Source organism: Mus caroli, unplaced genomic scaffold (genome assembly GCF_978045245.1).
Source record: "Mus caroli unplaced genomic scaffold, Mus_caroli_1 scaffold_2, whole genome shotgun sequence".
Taxonomy (NCBI): domain Eukaryota; kingdom Metazoa; phylum Chordata; class Mammalia; order Rodentia; family Muridae; genus Mus; species Mus caroli.
The window spans coordinates 128061164-128082066 of NW_028227257.1; the positions used below are offsets into that span (position 1 = coordinate 128061164).

The 20903-nt window shown below is 40.8% G+C and overlaps 1 protein-coding gene across 3 annotated transcripts in view; it reads left to right on the plus strand.

Moving 5' to 3' along the window:
- Stam2 (signal transducing adaptor molecule 2) overlaps nt 1-20579 on the plus strand; it is a 45244-nt gene extending 24665 nt beyond the window's left edge. For all 3 annotated transcript variants that reach the window (XM_021156052.3, XM_029473874.2, XM_029473875.2), the window contains 8 exons: nt 487-673; nt 6008-6102; nt 7504-7586; nt 7723-7810; nt 9312-9366; nt 12499-12649; nt 15576-15742; nt 18269-20579. In XM_021156052.3, coding sequence (XP_021011711.1) covers nt 487-673; nt 6008-6102; nt 7504-7586; nt 7723-7810; nt 9312-9366; nt 12499-12649; nt 15576-15742; nt 18269-18497 — 1055 coding nt within the window. In that variant the 3' untranslated portion in view covers nt 18498-20579. The remainder of the gene's footprint in view (nt 1-486; nt 674-6007; nt 6103-7503; nt 7587-7722; nt 7811-9311; nt 9367-12498; nt 12650-15575; nt 15743-18268) is intronic.
- The last annotated feature ends 324 nt before the right edge of the window (nt 20580-20903 follow it).

The following is a 20903-nucleotide window of genomic DNA, read 5'->3' on the forward strand; positions in this document are numbered from 1 at the left end:
ATGTTCTACCTTTGGGGAGATTACATTTCACCTTTTCATAATGCCAAAGTTATGACTCAAGCACAGAAATATGTTCATGATGTCCTATATGGAAAGCTACCCATATTATAATGTCACAATCTGTTTGCTATAAAAATAATTGCTGTATATTACAGACTGTGATGATAATAAGGGATGAGCAAAAATGTTATTTTAAAAATGTCATGTGTCCCCGTCCCCTCCTGGATTTAACCATTTAGTTTTTGTTTGGACAGGCTTACTGGCATGTGCCTCAGGTCCCAACAGTGTGAGAGGATGAGATCAGGGGTGAAAGGTGGTCTCAGCTACTCAGGGAGCTCCAGGCTACACGAGACCCTGTCTCGGAATGCAAGGAAACATACACGCTTGACTTATCCTTAAATAGAATATTGTTATCTAATGTTTTTAAAAAGCTTTTAGATGTTAAAATTAATTCTGTTATCTTTACATTTGAATTTTCCCGACTAGCTATTGAGTTATCGTTGCAAGAGCAGAAGCAGCAGTACACGGAGACAAAGGCTTTGTACCCACCCGCAGAGGGTCAGCTCAATAACAAGGCTGCACGGAGAGTCAGAGCTTTATACGACTTTGAAGCTGTTGAGGACAACGAGCTCACCTTTAAACATGGTGAGCTCATTACTGTTTTGGATGACAGGTATGCTTTGCCCTTTTTTGTGTGTCTGTGTGTAATAGTCTGAAGATACAAAGTATGCTCAGATGGGGATAAGGGATACTCATGCTGTTGGCTTTTCTTCGGATAATACAATATTCTCTTACTGTTTTCTTGAAGATTAGACTAGGCAGTGAGACCCTTGGTCAAAGCAATCCAAAGCCATGCTTGGGTCCTCCACAAATACTACTACACAATTCCCTCACAGTTCCTGTATCATTTACAGTTCTAAGAAACAAACTAGATTGATCTGTTTTGAGCCTAATCCTGTTCTTTCTTCCTTTTTTGGTTTGTTTATTTTTAGAGACAAGGCCTTTAAGGCCTTCTGTCTTAGTTTCCCAAATGCTGAGATTTCTGTATGAACTTTATCTCTACTTTTAAAAGAAGTGGATATGGGCTGTTGAGTTGGCTCAATGGATCAGAGCTCTTGTCTTTTAAGTCTGAGGACCTCCCGGTTCAGTCCTTGGGACCCACATGCTGGCAGGAGAGCACTGTCTCATGCAACTTGTCCTCTGCTCTACAAAGACACACACACACACACACACACACAAATGAATGTAATACTTTTTTTTAAGTTGATTAAACTTTGCAACAGTTAAACCAGACAGCTTGTTGCTATGACAAAGATGGCACATGCATCCGCTTTCCTATACTAGTCAAGTGAAGGTAAGTAGTTTTAATGTATCAGGTACATTTATTTATTTGTGTATACACATGCATGTATGAATGTGTACCCACACAACCACTGTGTGACGTGGAAGTCAGAAGACAATGTGCAAGAGTCAGCCTTGTACCATGCGGGTTCAGGAGGTCACACTCAAACTGTTAGGCTTCACCTTAACCAGCCGAGCCATCTTGCTGGCTGGCCCCAGTCTAGCCTATTTTTAAGTGGCTACATACATATGGTTTTTGCTTTGCTGCTGTATTTATAGAGACAATGTTATGTAATAGACTATTTATAATAAAAAATGAATGAGGACATAGTTCTGGTTTTGTGAAACTTAAGTAGGAGAGTTAAAATGACCGTGTAGACGGTGACATGCAAGGCAGAGCTTGGTGATACCATGAGAGCGGCTGTCTCGGGCCCTGGTCTGGGATGCTTGCCCCGGGGCTGCTTCATTTCTGATGAGTCTTGGTGGCGTGGTTTTTGTTCCATGCTAATGACGGAATTCAGGCCTTGTACATTCAGGGTAGTGCTTTGACTCTGAGTTATGTCCCTAACCCCTTGAGTTGGCTTTGGAAAAAGAATTGTAAGAAACCGAAAGGATTCTAAGCACTGAACAGAAGGGTTGATTAAAAAGTGAGAAAGAGGCTTTAAGGAAATGACTGAGTTCGTTGCTGCTTTGCCTGTGATAGCCATAGTTTTCCTATGGGATGTTCTTACCCATCAAGGGCATTGCTTTCCTTTTGCCACTGTCATTCCACTGTCATCGGGGAGCTGTTCTGGTTAGAGCTTATAGCTGAAGAGAAAGGCTCAAGTTTTCCTTGGTTCTGAGACCTAAATGTATTTATTAATGGGGAGGGCAGGCACACATGTGTGATGGTTGGAGGACAACTTGCAGTTCTTCCCTTCCACCATTGGGTCCTAGGGGTCAAACTCAGGTCGTCAGGCTTGGGAAGTGGTTTTAACTGAGTTGTGCTGCCAACCCAAGACCTAAAACTAGATGGGAGAGACTGGGTCTTCTTTTTTAAATCTTAAAATACAAAAGGTTGGTTTTTGTTTATTTTATTTTCTCAGTTTCCCATAAGGAATGCAGGGAAATGACATTTTTATTCTACCAGCCTAATTTCCTTTTCATCTTGACAAGTCAGCTTCGCTCTTCAGGAGTCACCTGAATCAGCTGCCTTTCTCTGCTGCAGCCAAGCATCCATGTGACAGACACCAGTGAGGAGGCTGTGTTATCACGGAGAGTCCTTGCTTAGGTAGAAATTAGCATACAGAATATCTCCGGACTAGGACACATCATTCTCTGACCTTAAGAATTTAGGTGATGGAGAGCTCTTTTTTTATCTTTGTGGAGCTCACTGAATGAAATGCCTCAGAGTCACAGAGATAGCTGTATAATTAACCCTAGGAGTCTTCCTTAGTGGACAGCTTCGTGTTGAGAGTTTGAACCTAGCATGAAAAAGCTTTTGATATACTTCCTAGTCCTACCAAAAAGAAAAAGAAAACCAGACGCATCATTTGAGTCAGTTTGTCACATGAAATTTCTAGGAAGTAGATAAAAAGGGTTCTTCCCAGATGACTATGACTGTTCATTTGGAAAGTCCAAGAGAACCAATGACACTGGCCAACAGCTAGGTTGGAGTTGGGGCTATTAGATATAAACTCAGTGGCAGGCTTAGAAAATGAGAAGTAGGAAAGATGTCATTCACAGTAGTAACAGGAACTCCTCAGCAGTTATGAGGACTCAGAGAACCTGGATCAGCGTGGCAGCACACAGCCATCTGTGACTCCAGTTTCAGGGCGTGCAGTGCCTCTTGTGACCACCTCGGCGCCTGTGTGCATGTGGTGCGTATATGCACACTTAAGCACATATACCTACATGCAAATAAAGTGCATAAAGTCATCTAATAATGAATAACCTGCAAAGGTATGCAAGGCCTTCATGGAGAATCTATGAAATTCTTGGAAAGTTAAGAGATAAAAGTATACGTTATATTTATAAACATACAAATAGAGTGATAAACCTTAATATTGTAAAGACTTAGGTTTTCTCATATCACATAAATTAACTGCATTTCCAATTAAACTCCTTTTGAAGTTTTTTTTCCCAAAGAATTTGAAAAAATTTTGGAGATGTGATAGTGCCCAGAAAGTAAAATAACCAGCCAGCATGAGGGGCGCAGACTCTTCATGGATGTATTGCACATAGGATTTGCTTCCTAGACAGATGACATACTATCTAAAACTTAGGAGTTGCTGACTTCTGTAGCGTGATTGGCTGCAAGTAACAGACTCCACAGAGAACAGAACTGCAGCTGACGAGTTCCTCTAGGCTGTTTGAATAGAGTGAGACACTGAAAGAGGCTCGGAACAGACACAGCTTGCTGTAACAGTTAGGGGGGCAGGCATTAGGCTTGTTTTTTTTGTTTGTTTGTTTGTTTGTTTGTTTTTTAATTTGTTTTTTACTTAATCACTTTAAATCCTGCTCACTGCCCATTTCCTGGTCACTCTCTCCCACAATCCTTACCCCATCCCCTTTTCCTCAGGGACCCCTGGGCACCCCCCCCCCCCATCCCCGCACAATTAAATCAAGTCTGTGAGGCTAGGAGCATCCTTTAGTGAACTTTTAGTAATTTTTGCTGCATTGATTAGCTCTTTATATAATAAAATGAAGTTTATTTCACACAGCACGAACATTCCATGTGATTTAGTGACCTAAATGTGGGAGACGGACAAAAAAGAAAATCTGAATTATTAGACAAGTCTCTGGGGGGAATAGATAGTAATTTAGGGCAGAGAAAGATAGATAAGGATATAAAACATAGAGGAAAAACTACTGAATTGGCCTGAAAGAAAGGGTAGTCTTAGTTCAGATAGACAGTTGCCTTTCTAAGTACATAAAGAACTAAAATCAATGAAAAACAATACCTGTGATCCAGTAGGAAAAACTAACAGGCAAAGATAAGAATAAGCAGCTCAGGGCTGGAGAGATGGATCAGCAGATAAGAGCACTGACTGCTCTTCCACGGTCTTGAATTCATTTCTCAGCCAACCGCATGCTGGCTCACAACCATCTGTAATGGGGTCTGATGCCCTCTTCTGGTGTGTCTGAAGTGAGCTACGATGTACTCATATAAAAATAAATAAATCTTTTAAAAAAAGAAGCAGTTTACAGAGCAAGTTCCAGTGCAGCCAAGGTTACACAGAGAAACTCTGTCTCAAAGAAGAAAAAGAAAAGTCAGTCTGTGGAAGAGGCAGTGTAGCACTACTGGGCCCTGGAGAGTGCGGATGAGCTTGCTGAAGCATGCGTGGCTCGCCTCCTTTCTGGCATCAGATGTTGGTATGGGCAGTTATCAAGTGTGGGGAAAATGACTGCCCCATCCCATCCTCCTTGGGGAAGAAGGAATGTGAGCTACCAGTATTTCTAATAAACATGTGAGTGTATCTGGAAAACTAAGCCAGCAAGTAGTTTTGTCTGTGTGTCCATCCTTCCCCCACCCCCATCCCTCAATTTTTTTCAGAGATAGTTTCATTGTTTTGGCCTTTTTATCCAGACTGGTCTTGAACTCCGTGGCTGTGCAGTTCTTTCCAAGTACTAAGAACTATAGACGTGTAAACACACCTAGCTTGCAGGTTACGGTCTTGAACAGACCTAGAACAGTTGTTGCTTGTGGGCTTTCTAACCCAGAGTGGTTACTACTCAGTTTTGTTTATTTGGTTTTTTTTCCCGAGACAGGGTTTCTCTGTGTAGCCCTGGCTGTGCTAGAGCTCACTCTGTAGACCAGGCTGGCCCCACTCAGAGATCCACCTGCTTCTGCCTCCCAAAGGCATCTCCCACCACCTCTCTGCACTCTTCAGTCCTCGTAGTGTTGGGAGACTGGGAGTGACCTGGAATGAGCTGTTAGGAGTTCACCTTCACAGAAATGACTGGACTAAGTGCATATGCACTTGGGATGGAACTTTAAAGATGAGTGGCATCATGAAACTGTACGTTCTCCTCGGGTGACACATGTCTCCATACAGGTGACAGTTCAGTTGTCCTTATGTGTGAAAGGTGGCAAGGAGGCTGGGAAGGGAGCTGCTTTAGTTTGGATGCTGGTAGTGTGGAAGGATGGATTTGGGCTTGGGGTTTAGTCACTGATAATTGCTTCAAAATGTAGGTATGAGGATATAGATTTTCTTTGATTTAATGTATTTTTAACTATCTTTCCACTGATTTAATTATAAATATATTAATTTAAGAAAAAAGCATTTCTGGCTTTCCAGTGTTAGGATTACAGGTCTATCCCACTGTGTCTGGCCAAGGAAAACAATTCTTTTTTTTTTTTTTTTTAAGTATTTTTGACTTTTTTTTTTTTTTAGATTTATTTATTTATTACATGTAAGTACACTGTAGCTGTCTTCAGACACTCCAGAAGAGGGCGCCAGATCTCGTTACGGATGGTTGTGAGCCACCATGTGGTTGCTGGGATTAGAACTCTGGACCTTCGGAAGAGCAGTCGGGTGCTCTTACCCACTGAGCCATCTCACCAGCCCCGGAAAACAATTCTTATGTATAGCTGGATGGGAACAAATGGGAAAGTCCAGTAGCTGTTCAGTTTTCTGTCGACAGGATAGAGGGTAACAAATGACCTTTCTCATGCTGTTTTCAGTGACGCCAACTGGTGGCAAGGAGAAAATCACAGAGGAACAGGACTCTTCCCCTCCAACTTTGTAACGACCGACTTAAGCGCAGAGGTTGAGACAGGTAAGGTAGCAAAGGCATTCGTTTCCCAAAGAAGCTCCAGTCTATTGAAGTTATCTTCCTTTGAGTTTATTATTGGCTTCTGAGAGTGGATGGGACTGGGCGTGGCAGCACACGCCTTTAATCCCAGCCCTTGGGAGGCAGAGGCAGGCAGATGTCTGAGTTCCTGACTCACCTAGTCTACATAGTGAGTTTCTGGCCAGTAAGGACCAAAAAAAAAAAAAACAAAAACAAAACAACAACAACAACAAAACAAACAATCTACTTTGGCTTTCTTAGTTGATAGGAGCCTTGGGAACTTTTCAGATAACTTTACAAAACATAGAAAACATCCAATTCACTGATTTTCCTCTTAGAATAGTTGGAAGAGACTGGCCTATAGTCTAGTAAAATGATTTCCTAGCCTGTGCAATGCCCTAGGTTAGATTCCAGCCTCTCTTCAGTAACATTTTAAATAGTAAAAGGTACTCTTTATGTTTTGTTTTTTTGAGACAGTTTCTCTGTGTAACAGAGTTCTAGCTGTCCTGGACACTCTTTATAGATCAGGCTGGCCTTGAACTCACAGAGATCCACCTGCTTGTGCCTCCCAGTGCTGAAATTAAAGGTATGTGCCACCATGCCCTGCACGAAAGGTGTCTTGACCCTCACTGTATCTCTGTGCCTTGTTGAGCTCTCTTTACATGTGATTTATTCAAAGTTAGCCAAATACTTACAGCAGGATTCTGCTGGACCTGTCCTTTAGATACATTGTTTTTTGTACTAATTTTGTTTCCATCAAAGTTTAGTTAAAATTAGGTACATTCTAACAGTGCTCCAGGGAACTTGTACTGAGTAGTTTTCAGATATGCGTATTTATAAATTATTTTAAAACATTCTCTTTATGAAATGCTTTTTTGTTGTAATTTATACTATTTTAACTCAGAGTTAGGTTAAGTTGGGTCTATATTTTGTTCAAATAGGAAATACAGGTTGAGTTGTTTTTTTTATTTATAAATATAGGAGGTCAGAGTATAGATGGAACACTGTTATAAGAGAAACTGGCTTAGTCATAAAAATCTATTCGCTTGTATATTTATTCATCTCAGCAGTAACAGTTTTCATGAAAGTAGCTGTAGTGACAGAGCCCATGGATACTGCTCTGTCCCACTTGACTGTGAGTTCCACCAACACCAGAAGATTCTGTTCACTCCCTACATGCATCTAAGCACTGGGAAGGAGGTTTGGCACACTGTGCGTGCTGAGTAAATATTGTGGCGTAAATGAATGACTGTGTGTAATATATTGATTATGAAGTGTGATGACTAAGGAGCTTCTACTTTTCTCCTATGGATAATAATAGACCACTTAGAAATTTAATGACTAAATTGTAATGCTGAAAACTTAAAACTTGTTTTGTTTCTGTAGCAACGGTGGACAAATTGAATGTAATTGATGATGATGTGGAAGAAATTAAGAAATCAGAACCCGAGCCTGTTTATATAGATGAGGTATCGACCTTTTGTTTAATAAACTACCAAGATGTTTTAAAAATAATGCTATCTTTTTGGAGTATGTGGGCACAGTGCTTTCCATCCACCGTGGTTAACCCTTCAGACTTCTCAGCATCTCCTGATTTCATCCTAGGGTAAAATGGATAGAGCCCTGCAGATTCTCCAGAGCATAGATCCAAAAGATTCAAAACCCGACTCCCAAGACCTCTTGGACTTGGAAGGTATTTAGTTAATGTTGAACTCACCTTAATGTTGCTTAAAGTATATATTACCTGTTTATAGTGTTTTAACATATAGATTACCTATTTATGGTGTTTTAACATATAGATTACCTGTTTATGGTGTTTTGAAGTTTTTTTCTGCTTCCTGTTTGCTTTTTGAGATTTGAAATTCTTGTGAGAAACAGACTTGTGTAGTAAAATAATAGAAATGTCAGTTGGAAGATATTGTCACAGCCTATATCCATTTCACAAAAGCAGTCTTTGTATTTCTGTAAGATCACTGGTGAAATTGGCCAACGAAAAGGCAGAATTAGAAATAACAGCATAGACAGGTAGGTGGTAGTGGCTCATGCCTTTAAACCAAACACTAGGGAGGCAGAGACAGGCAGATTTTTGAGTTCCAGGACAGTCAGGGCCACACAAAGAAACCCTGTCTTGAAAACAAACAAAAAACAAAAAATCATATTAAATTAAATCAAAGTGTAAAAGTTTATTGTTTAACTGTCTTCTGAATGTATGTCATTTAGTCTCTAAGTTTAAAGCAAAAACAGATATTCTTTTGTGTTTTAGGAACCCTTCTTGGGTTTCTAACCAAATAACCAACCAGCAATCAACCAGAGAAACAAACAAACAAAAATCCCAGTACTTTGGGCTTCTGGGATTGTACATATAATTCCAGCATGAAGAAGGCTAATTAAGGCCAGTCTAGACTATGGAGTGAGACTCTGTCAAAAAAAAACCTACAAAACCAAACAATTATCTTTGTAAAAAAAAAAAAAAAAAAAAAAGAAGAAGAAAACAGTAAATAGATAAATCTTAATTTTTTTAAATAAGATAGCTTGGTTATGAATATGGAGCATTTCTCTGTTATACTTGTTTACAGTTGGAAATACATGAAGTGTTTGCATTTTTATTGACGTATGTGCCCTCACACACCCATGGATGTGCATTGTGTATGTGTGGGTGAGCATGCATGTCGTATACACATGTGGAAGCCAGAGGCTATTACTGGGGAGCTGGCTGTCTGTTCCACATGAGTGTTCCTAGGATCAAGCTCAGGTCACCAGGCTTGTATAGCTCCTTTATCTGCGTAGCTGTCTTATCAGCCCTGCATTGCAAACAGTCTCACATAAGTGGAAAGTCTTATTATTTCATGTTTGTGCATGTTTGTACCTACTTTATACATACGGATTGTGTTCCCGTCACTTAGCTAAGGGTTCTGTAGAGACTCTTCAGACTTTGGGGTGACTGTCACAGCCTCTAAACTTGCTCGGTGACTCCAGGACCATGATGACATTGTTATCCTGACGTTGACCTTGCCTCTGGTCTGTGATAGTAATATAAGATAGTAAAGGTACTGTCATAGATCTTTTGTCATCTTTCCCCAGCATAAGATTGTTTCTCTATATTTTGTATGATGTTGCATAGTCTCTTGTTTAAAGATTGTTGAACTGACTTAAGCTGCACTGTTTCTGCATTTGTAATTATTTTTGTGTTACAGATGTTTGCCAACAGATGGGTCCGATGATAGATGAAAAACTTGAAGATATTGATAGGTGAGCGCCTTACTTGTTTTGACCAGGTTGACCGCTGGTGAAAGTGCTCATGGGATTGAGCATCTGCTGCGGCTCCTGGTCAGGTGCAGACTCTTAAAGCTGGTTTCTAGTAATGCTGTTTATTTTGGGAACATTATTTTCATCAGTGGCAGTAATGTGATATGCATATAACCGTGGACCCTTGCATTTTATCACACCAATCACTGTTTTGGGGGCTGGAATTAAGTAGTAAAGAATGAAGTGTATTGAGGACAACATGAAAATGGGCGTTTTAGGTGAGCATTGACTTGTGACAGACCCAGGAGTTACATCTGTAACTATAACAAGCGAGATCTCTCTAATTCGGGAAACTAAATGCAGTGCGGCGACTTCCCGTCTCCTCTCACGTCTCTGTGTTCCTGTTGCCCTTTCTGTTCCCTATCTCCCTGGGTTTGCTGATCTGAGAACAGGCATCGGCCCTGCTGGTGGACAGGGATATTCCCAGCTCTCTCTGAACTCGGAAGGAGAAGTTTGAGAAATGAAGTCCAGCGAGAAGGAATTACTCTCCGTTCTCCTCCCTTTCCAGCCCCTTGTGGTTGAACTGCTGTATAAAGCATACAAGAAGAAAGGAATTAGGTTGTTTAATTTTCTAATAGACCTTTTTAAAAACTAGGAATGGCAAACAATGATTCATTCAGGGAAAAATGGTTTGTTTCATGATGTATTGTGACATTATTTTTATTTTATGTGTAAGCGTTTGCTTCCGTGTATGTCTGCACTATGTATCTACCTGGTGCCTGCATAGGCCAGAAGAGGGTATCAGATCACTTGGAAGTGGAATTACAGATGGCTGTGAGCTGGGAATCAAACCTAGGTCCTGAAGAAGAACAGCCAGTGCTCTTAACCATTGAGCCATCTCTCCAGCTCCTTCATAGCATTTTTTTTTACAAGTCCTTTGTGTTTTTTACAAAACTGAAATAATCAGTGGTAGATTGATCATAGTTTTGGAGAAAGTATCACACACCTACTTATACATCTGCTACTAATGATTAGTGAGTAATCAGACTGGCAAAGTTGAGGGAAAAATGACTAGTTTTCCATACATGTGGCTAGCAGTATCAGTACACATTTTCCTGGGCCTAAAAATATTCTTTACCCAAACCACTTGAAATGCATACTAAATCTGGGGGGCTATACAGTGACCAGATGTTGTGGTATTCAACACAGTGCTATTTATGGCCATAAAAATGCAGCTAGCTAAAATGCCTTTCAGTGTGAAATTGGTTTTCAAAATTAAACATTCTCTATCTTATAGTAGAAATTATTTCCATTGAAGAATACTTGCTGATATGGGATGATGTCAAGTATATAGTGGAAGATATGACAGCATAGCATTACTTTTATTAAATAAGAATTTTACTAAAGGAATTAAAACTTAAAGGGTACCCATTTCTGATGTCAGTGAATGAGAGCTGGCTGGCAAGCCATGAGTCGGCTAGCTATCGTCAGGGTTTCATAGCAGAGGGGACGTACACAGCTGCTAGCCAGACGGTGCTTCTTAGGCTCATGGGTTGTTTGCTCCTGTAACAAATTCAAAGATAAATGTAAGTCATTTTTCCTCGAATAAATCAGTAACAGTTTGCTATTTGCATGGGGGATGGGAGTGAGAGTAAAACTGAGGTGTTAGGAAATTAACTTGTACGTTTCACTTTGTTATCACAAAGCTGTCGTGTGCTGACTGTGTTCCAGACTGTTGTAATCTGATTTTCTACTGCCTTCCCCATCAGGTTGGCCTTCTCACTCTTCCTCTGTGTACTTTGGTTGTCCTTTGTCGTTTTCACCTCGCCTGTCCATCCTTCCTCAGGACCAGCTTAAATCCTAGTCCTGTCTCTGCAGTCTCCAGCTCACTTTAACCTCTAAGTTCTCGCCCCATTTCATACAAGTTTGTACTTGGCTCTATGTTACTTCATTTGCTGGTTTTTCTTTTGTGCTCTTGATCTTGTCTTCCAAAAAGAGACTCAGCTGTTCTCCTTGTTCTAGTGTAGTCCTGAGTGTAATTCCGTGAAGGCTTGCCTTTGCTCTGGGTTACTGGCTCCTGAAAGATGGTTTTGTGCATGGTGCTCGCGGCCTTCTACTGTTGTGTTAGTGTTTCATCAGCATGCTGGGTTGTGTAGACCAGTTCTCAGTCACACATTTGTTAAGGTGTGCACCTAATCTCTGTAGATCTGGGTGCTTTGCAGCAGATAGATACTTCTGAAGATAGAGTTTGCTTGTGATCATTGCAAGAAAAGGAACAGCACCTGTTAGTTAGCTCAGATAGCATGTTAGTAAAGGGGAGACAGCCATTTGTGTGGTGTGGTGGGCCCTTTCTTCTGCTTCTCACCCCTCTTTATACACACTGAATCACATCCAGTATACACTTATAGATGTTTGAGGCCACACAAAAGGTGGCCATTTAACTTATACAAACTTGTGGCTCTCCACGTCAGTTATTACTAGGGAGCAGGCAGGAGTGTACCAAGCAGAAGGATTTTTGCTGTATGTCTCCTGCGTGAGTATGGAAATGCTTACTTGGATTTTTTGTTATACAATGAGGCGGCTGGTTTTATTTGCTTCCTCAAAGCCACTAAGTACATAAAAAGAACAATGGGGACTAGCTTGCGTATATGTTGGCTTTACTTGTGTTTTCTTGATAATATTTTTTAAAAAGTTTAGTTGGTCTTTTCAAGGATCTAAGTAAGATGTGTATGTCTTTTTTTCCCATTATACTCTTATTTAAGTCATAATATACTCCACAGGGGCTCTGGGTCTTCATCTCCTACTGTGTTAGTGAGATTTATAATTAAGGCACAGATTTAACATACACTATTTTTCTTTGTAATTAAACTTTTGACATAAATCTATAATGTATTAAGCTAAATTCTAGCACCCAAATTATGAATTGATTGCAGTTTATGAGGTGTAGATCTGACTTTTCCATACGATTAGAAAGACGTACCAGCCTGTTGATGGAATTCAGCAGTTTCTCCTCTCAGCTTCCCTGTGCGAATGTCCTTTCATTGCATATGAGAAGAGCCTTCTGATGTAGGAATAGAAATGAACTAAACTTAACACTCATCATGTCACTGTGCAAATTCTTGTCTTGTCTATCAGGAGGCATTCAGAACTGTCTGAGTTGAATGTAAAGGTGCTGGAAGCCCTGGACCTGTACAATAAGTTGGTGAATGAAGCGCCTGTGTACTCGGTCTATTCAAAGCTGCATCCGGCACATTACCCGCCCACAGCAGCTGGGGTTCCAGTGCAGGTGAGCCTTGCTTTTGAGAAAGTATTCAATTGTTGTTTTTTTAATAAATGTGTAAGAGCATAATGCTAAAGATTTGTTGCCCATGAGTACAATTATGAAACTAGGGCTGGAAAGATGTGAAGAGATGGCTTAGCTGTTAAAGACTAGGCTCATAACCAAGAAAAGAAAAATGTACAACCCTGGAACTGTATGTATTTTCCTTCACTGTGACAAAGTACCTGAGAAAAGTCAGCTAAATGAAGAAGTTTATTTGGCTGGCCTGGTAATTTCAGATGTCTCAGCTCATAGTCGGCTGGCTCCATTTTCCTTGGCCCAGAAGAGCAGTATGGTGGAGCATAATCACTCCATCCTCATGGCAGCTGGGAAGCAGAGTAGTGGGGGCCTGGGCTCAGCCTTCCAAAGCCCCCAGTGACCTGCTTTCTCCAGCAAGTCCTCACCTTCTTACAGCAGTTCAACCGCGGACTCACTAACGGGTTGATTCATTGGTAAAGTTCGCTCTTGAGCACCAAGTTCTTGAAATCCAGACTTCCCAGCACACAGTCAGGGCTCTGTTGTATGGGGCTGGGGGGTGGGGTCTTCATATATACACCTTGACACTGGACTTTGATGGTTTCAGGAAGTGTTGTCTAAACACTGTTTGCCATAAAGATTAAATAGGATATTTCACAAATGCATTCCAGTTCATTTTTAACACATTGAAAAGACTGTTTCTGGTTCTTTGTATGCCTCTGTGAGCAAGTAAATATGGGGTATACATCTTTTCTGCAGATGTAAGTCCTACATAATCAAGCATAGATATCGTGTGTGTGTGTGTGTGTGTGTGTGTGTGTGTGTGTAATTTGTTTTTATTTTGTATGTACATTGATGTGTTGTCTGGATATATGTCTGTATGAGGGTGTCAGGTCCTCCAGAAAGGAGTTACATATAGTTGTGAGCTCCCAGGTGGGTGCTGGGAGTTGAACCTGGGTCCTTTGAAAAAGCAGCTAGTGTTCTTAACCTTTGAGCCATCTCTCTAGCCCCAAGTATGGATCCTTTTACGTAGAGCCTGCTGTGAAAATCCTCTAGATACTGTTTAACAAGGAGATGAAATATTTCTTTAAAAACCTTTCAAATATGTCTTTGGTAATTATTGGAAGATTAGTTAATGAGCTTCTTTTGTCCTCAGAGCATGCGTTAGATTCAGGACTGAAAAGTCTATGTACAATGCAGCCTTGCTCCAGGCGGTGGGATGTCGTTGCCAGAAGCTGCCCGTTAGCAGCATCGCTCTCCCAGTACTTACCATGCTTTTGCGCCTCCGGCCGACATGAGAGTACTTAAGGTTTTCAGTATCCCCATTCCGAAGCATTTTTCAAATTTTGGCCAATTACATTTAAATTAAGTGTGGATGAGCAAAATTCGTGTTAATTTATGAAAACTGGTATGCAGTGGAGAGTGTGAAGGAGACACCAAGGAGAGCAACTAGAATGTGGGTGCATAAATTAGATGATGTAACACAATGTAATTGCTAAGTTTTTTTTTTAAATGGTTACTGTGGTAACTGTCACACCAGAGGAGAAGCATTTATCAAATATGCCATGCTCTGAACTTTTTGAAAATTGCATATGAGCTTAGATTTCTGGGTAAAAGAAAAAGATTCCTGAAGTTTTTTCACTGTTACTTCTGTTTTTTTAAAAAGTGTTTATTGCTGCTGTAAAAGTAGAATACATGAGAAATGTCTGCTCCACTGTACAGAAACCTATATGTCTGCCTCATGTCTGTAAAGGGAGGTCACTCCTGGCCCAGGCTTCTGGGCTGCAGTTTGTATAGCTCGTCTACAAGCCTCTTAATACATTAACTCATGTGTGAGTATGTTTGAAATGTTTGAAATTTCAAAAATTCCTGTTCTGTTTTGAAAAACATGAACTAAGAGCGGATGGGTTACGCACAGGAAGTGCACTTACAAATGGTGAGCTGCAGAAACCGTCCCTACGTCTCAGCCTTTTGGCAGTGGATTGCCAGTCACTGCTAAAGAGAATATCAGTATATTAAATGTTTTATTTGACATTCCTGTTATTCTAGATTTTAATGTAATCTTTGCTTTAAATAAAACTAGAGCAATGATTATTACCGTATAGTATTTATTAAGCATATGGATTGCTTTTGAATGCTGTTATGTGTTATGAGTAGGCTAATAGACTCTGTCCTTACAGAGCTGTTACTGTGAAAATTACATAAGTTTGCATAAGAATCCAGTGACTTTTTGCAGTTTCCTAAGGATGCACTTTGTCTTATTTCATAGCTCCATCTTTCTCATCTTCTGAAGGCAGGTGTCTTAGTCATTGCTGTGAAGACACGCATGACCACGGCAACTCTTATAAAGGCAAATGTTTAATTGGGGCTGCCTTACATGTTCAGAAGTTCAGTCTATTGTCATCACAACAGGCATGATCTCAAAACCCACCCCCCACTGTGACAATTCTACAAGACCATACCTACTAGCTACCACTCCACAGCAGGAGAGGGCCTAGCACCCTGGTCCTCTCTTTCAGCCTGCACTCCAATAGCCAATAGTGGGGAGTTGGAGTAGTCATTCTCATGGTGATGTGGAGTAATCACAGGTTTCCCTTCAAGGGAAGGCTCTGCTCTGTGGTGAGATGTATGTTAATAGGCACTCTTGATAGGTTCCAACCTTCTTAAAAATACAGCTCCCACTATTTTTCTTCAAACTCGTGGAAAATCAAAGAACAATTAAACAAATTGCAAAAAAGTCCATTGATTAGATATCATAAGTCGGAGACTCTCCACTTTGTTCCAGTGTGGAAAGATCAGTAGAATCAGATTGTTCCCCGAATAGTTCAACATTTTTCTTTTATGTCTTAAAAGTTTTAGGTATGCTCAGTTAAATCATTGAGATAGCAAGCAGAGTTTTTTTCTCTTTGATTAATAGACATATCCAGTCCAGTCGCATGGTGGAAACTACCTGGGCCACGGCATTCACCAAGTATCTGTTGCCCAGAACTATAACCTAGGACCTGATCCTATGGGCTCGCTGAGATCTCTGCCTCCAAATATGAACTCAGTAACAGCACACACCGTCCAACCTCCATATTTAAGGTAAGTTTTGGGGCGCTATGTTAATTTTCCAGGAACTTACAGACTCTTCTCCTTACAGTAACATTTCCAACGTTTACTTTTGTCGTTGTTTGTTTGATTGTTTGAGATGGTATCTCCACATAGCCCTATCTGTCCTAGAATTCACTGTGTAGACCAGACTGGCCTGAACTCTTAGAGATGAACCTGCCTCTGCCTCCTGAGTACTGGGATCAAAGGTGGGTGCTGCCGTGCCCGCTCTCCCAGTCCCACTCCTAAGTGGAGTTGCTGAAGTGGCCACTGCTGCTCTCGATGGGTGGGATGGGGCTGCTTTACTTCAGCTAAACCTTGGTAGTTGCAAAAATTTAAACCCACACTTACGACCCTAGAAAGAAATCTTTCTCTTGTAGTAGTGCTTCATAGGGATTGATGCCATGGCGTTCTTAGTACTGTGCTGTGGTGAGTTAGCCTAGTGAAGCCGTGCTAGCGACATTAGCTGTATGTACTCCTGAATATTAAAAAAAATTTACTGTTTCACCCGTAAAAGGAGTAAGATTGGACAGTGGTTTAATATTTCTATACAAGCATTCTCTGAAAATCATAGTTTAAATCTTCCTGTCTATCACAGAATATGCATTCAGTGTTAATATGTAGCTGCCCTTTAAGGTCCCTTTCTGTCTTAAGTCCTTGAGTTGCTGTAAGGACTACCTGAAAAGTAAGAGGACCCACATGTATCTGTGGGTTACACTACGGTTTGGTATTCTGAGTACTAGTAGGTATTATGGAGGAAAGCCTGGTACATCAACATTAATCCTCTACTGTAAGCAACATATTTGGTGTGATTTAAAAATAAATATCTTTTAAATATATTTATATCATAGTAGAAATAGGAGAAAAGCAGAGTCCTTCCATTTGGCGTGGTTTGTTTCCCTCTTAAGTGTGAGTGAGTTTGGGTATGTGGTCAATCCCATAGCGTTCTACGCAGGGATCTGATGCAGAGAGGTGTGGTCAGTCCCAAAGCACTCGATGCAGGGTCTGATACAGACCGCACTGTTCTGATTTTGAAAGTGCTAAGCTCTTGTCAGAGGGAAGCTTGGGGCTGTGGTGGTCTGGGGTGCCTCTTGAGCAGGGCTGCCCTGCCTTCTTGGTAGCTGGCCTCAGGAGTCACAGGCAAGCGCACTTCGCACCCTCAGTCCCTTCAGTGCTTTGAGAGTGCAGGTTAAATAAGCCTTCTAATCTTACGTGCTATTGCTTTGTGAACCTTGCTTATTATTGAAAGTCTATTATAATAGACTGCAAGATATAAGAGACTACAAGATAGCATCTCATTGTAACTACTGCATGGAACCTCAAGGTTTAAATAAAAAATGTAAAATCCTAATACTTTGAATGAAGAGGCACGCATATCCTTGTGAGTGCAAAGCCTGTCTGGTCTACATAGTACTGTAAAGTGAGACCTTGCCCTTAAAAATGGATGGATGGATGGATCGATCAATTGATCGATCGATCTGTGCTCACCATCATCTCAAGTAGAAGAAACAGCTTGCTTTTTGTCAATTTCTTACTCACTTATAGCTAGGCTTTTCTCTGTTGTTAGCTCTTTGACCTCCTTTACTGCTTGTGTGGAAGCCTCACCGTCCCCAGCCATCTCCTCCCTGTCTCAGGTGCTTCTTTAGCCATTTTTGTGACCGAAACTTGTGCCTGCCACTGCTTGCTCCCTCTCCTTCCTTTTGTCTTTAATTTTGAGTGCTGTATAGGAATATTTCTGTGGGTACCTTTACCGTGCTAGTTTGTTGCCCATATGGGCATTTGTAGCAGCCAGAGAGAGGTCAGGATGTCTTCTTCAGTCTCAGTCTTCTTCAGTGTCAGTCTGTACTGTGTGTACCTGGTCCCTTCTAGGCCAAAATAAGGTATGAGATCCCCTGGAAATAGTTAAGAGATGGTTGTGAACTGACATGTGGGTGCTGGGAATCAAGCTTGCTCTTCTGGAAGAGCAACCAGTGCTCTTACCTGCTGAGCCATCACTCCAGCTCCACCCACCTAGTTTTGTCAGCATAGTCTCTCACTTATCTGAAACACTGGTCACACTGGTCAGACAAAAAGCCTGTGTCTGTCTCCCTGTCTTGGGGTTAGCTAGAGATCCAGATTCATTCTTCATGCTTTCACAGTGAGCACTGTCTTCACACTCTGGACTCTAGTCCTGTTCTTCTGTGTAGACATGAAAATAATTATCCCAGGCAGTGGTGGTAGATGCCTTTATCTCAATACTCAGAAGGCAGAGACATGCGGGTCTGACCCTTCCTGAGTTCAAGGCCAGCCTGGTCTACAGAGTGAGTTCCAAGACAGTTGGAGCTGCACAGAGAAAAAAAACCTACCAACCAACATACAAAAAAAAAAAAAAAAAAAAAAACCAAAAAACCAAAAAGTTACTAGTATGATGGCTACATAAGCTTGAAAAGAAAATGGAAAAGGCATGTTTGTCATGACGATCTGTTGCTGCAACTTGAGCGAAAGTAACTGTGATTTTTCTTTGTGAAACTTTATTTGCAGCACTGGACAGGACACTGTCTCCAACCCTTCTTACATGAACCAGAGCTCTCGTCTTCAGGCAGCTGCTGGTACAGCTGCTTACACACAGCCCGTGGGGATGTCTGCAGATGTGTCTTCTTTCCAGAACACAGCATCCGGTTTGCCTCAGCTGGCCGGCTTTCCAGTGGCAGTTCCTGCACCTGTAGCTGCACAGCCACAAGCAAGCTACCACCAGCAGCCTCTCCTGTAGAGACACACCAGGACCTGCTGAATGGCTTCGTGGGTGTGCCGTTTAATATAGGGGATTCTAATCTGAAATATTAAAAGTTTCCCCTTTCAGTCAAAAAGAACCATGAATAAATAAAGCACAAAACCCCACCTTACCCTGAAGGCCATAAAAGTTTTTTTTCCAGTCCATTTGGCTTGAAGCTGATCTTTTGGTCAAAGGCAGCTTGGATGTTCTAAGTTAGTCTGGCTGAACTTTCTGGGCCCTTACTGAGTAGCCTTATGACACTACACGATATGAGGTAGGAGTGTGGAATTTTCTCTTTAAAGAACCCGTTGTTTCCTCTTAAGATGTGATTTTTGAGGAGCACTGAAGACCTTTAAACATTTTGTCTGCACTTCCCCCACCCCTTGAATTTCCCACACCCTGTTATTTTAAAAGGCGAACATCTTTTAGTGCAAGCCTTTAGCTTGACAGCATATTTCCTGTTGGCTCCTTAAATTACAGTTGTGTTTGCAGTACTGTCAGGTTTGCTCTCAGTGTAATGCTGAGTAGTAATTAGCAGATACTTGTCTACAGAAGCACGAACAATTTGGAAGGTACAAAATGGTTTCTGTCATTACCAGTGAAAACCATGTAAATGCAAATATTGTGGAGCAGTTAGCCAGTCCTCTGACAGACGAGGGCCAGGGATTGCCCCAGGAGAGGCATCCTCTCATACTCGTGTCCCTGGTATTTAGAATTGTTTTCTAGTGTCTTTTGGTGGATGTCTAATGAAGGTGCTATCCTTTGGATTTCCTGCCTGCCACATATGTAGACACTGCACTTCCTTCTTAGGGATTCTCAGTGAATCTGAGCCAGGAGACACTCCCCATAATCTGATGTGATAGGAACCATCATGGGTGTCACGTGCGAGGTGGGCGTTCCTTTCCTACAGAAAGCTGTCATCGTGCCAGGCTTTCACGTGGCATTGGGAAGGGATTGTGCATCCCCTAGAAGTAGTTGTGAACCTTTGCAGAAGCAGCAGGTAGCGGTGTGGTGGACACAGGCTAACAGGACAGCGCTCAGCTGCTTGTCTGAAGCTCCTGTCTTACGTTAGGTCTTAGTACAGTGCCACATACTGTAAGAGTTGGTGGCAAACCCAAGGGAATTTTCTCTTACAACTTTGCACACTACTTTATTATATCAGCTTTTTACACAACATAAACTAGAAAACATAGATGCACAGGACTTGGATCCATGATATTTACACTGGGAAATGTTCTAAATGGGATTTTTTAAAATTTAAAATTTTTGCATGAATGCACTTCTGTATATTTTTTTAAGCCCTTAAACTTTATTAAAAATCCATTGTGAGACAATTTGGAAATCTTATCATTTATCTGTTTATGATACTTGGTTATAAGTATGTTTTTTTTCAAAGAAACTTTATTCTAGAACCTACTACTGCATAAAATAGCCAGCACAGAAGAGAGCATGGGCCGTCCCTGCAAGTCTGTATCTTGTGAGTGTCTGGTTGTCAGATGCAGGACCCTGGAAGGCTCTTCAGTCCTTAGCCCTCACCTTCTGTGTTTCACACAGCCTTCTCCCTTAGGCTGGACTCATTGAGTCCTAACAAGGATGGAGTGCGTGTGACATGGTACCTTACTGTTTCTAGAACAGCCTTCTGCTCTTCAAAGATTAAGTAAATAAACGTAAAAGTCCAGAGCTGCCCTTGATAACGTTTGTGTAGATGAATGCGTCTTCCCTTCCCTTCCAAACTGTGTTTAATAAGCTCATGCTAGTGTTTGTGCATTTCATGTTCAGTTATTGTCTAAATTATAAAAGCTTTATTTAGTCAATGTAAATACTGCGTTCTCATTAAGTGGGGACCAGCCAGTGAAACTTAGCTGTTTTGGAATACTAAAATACGCCACATGACCTGTATATAAATAGTGTATATTGGTGTCTGTGAAGTTTAATATATGTAGAAATTTCTTCCTCCGTTTTATTTTTTTTCCATTCATAAATTTGTGTTGCAGAGTTATTGTTAGCCTAAAATATTAAATCTGTATTGATCTGATTTCAGTATTAATACGATATGTAAAGATATATATTTTCCCATGATCCAATTGAACTGTACTTATTTTAAGATGTTTGTAGCTATTTATTTTCAGCCAAAGGAATAGTTTACCTTCAGATTTCTACATTGGGTTCATATTTAGTGTTTTCTAACAAAATTTTTTAATTTCATTTTTCATATAAATCTTGATATATTAGAAAATTCCTAAAAATATATAGAATTTTATAGTATAAAACATTTCCTTGAGTGTAAAGTGGAATATGTTTGAAAAGTCAACAGTCAGCCAATGTTGTCTTTTTATTTGGTAATTTGCTTACAAAATTACCTACACATTATCTTTTTGCTTAGCATTTAAATATGTATTTCCA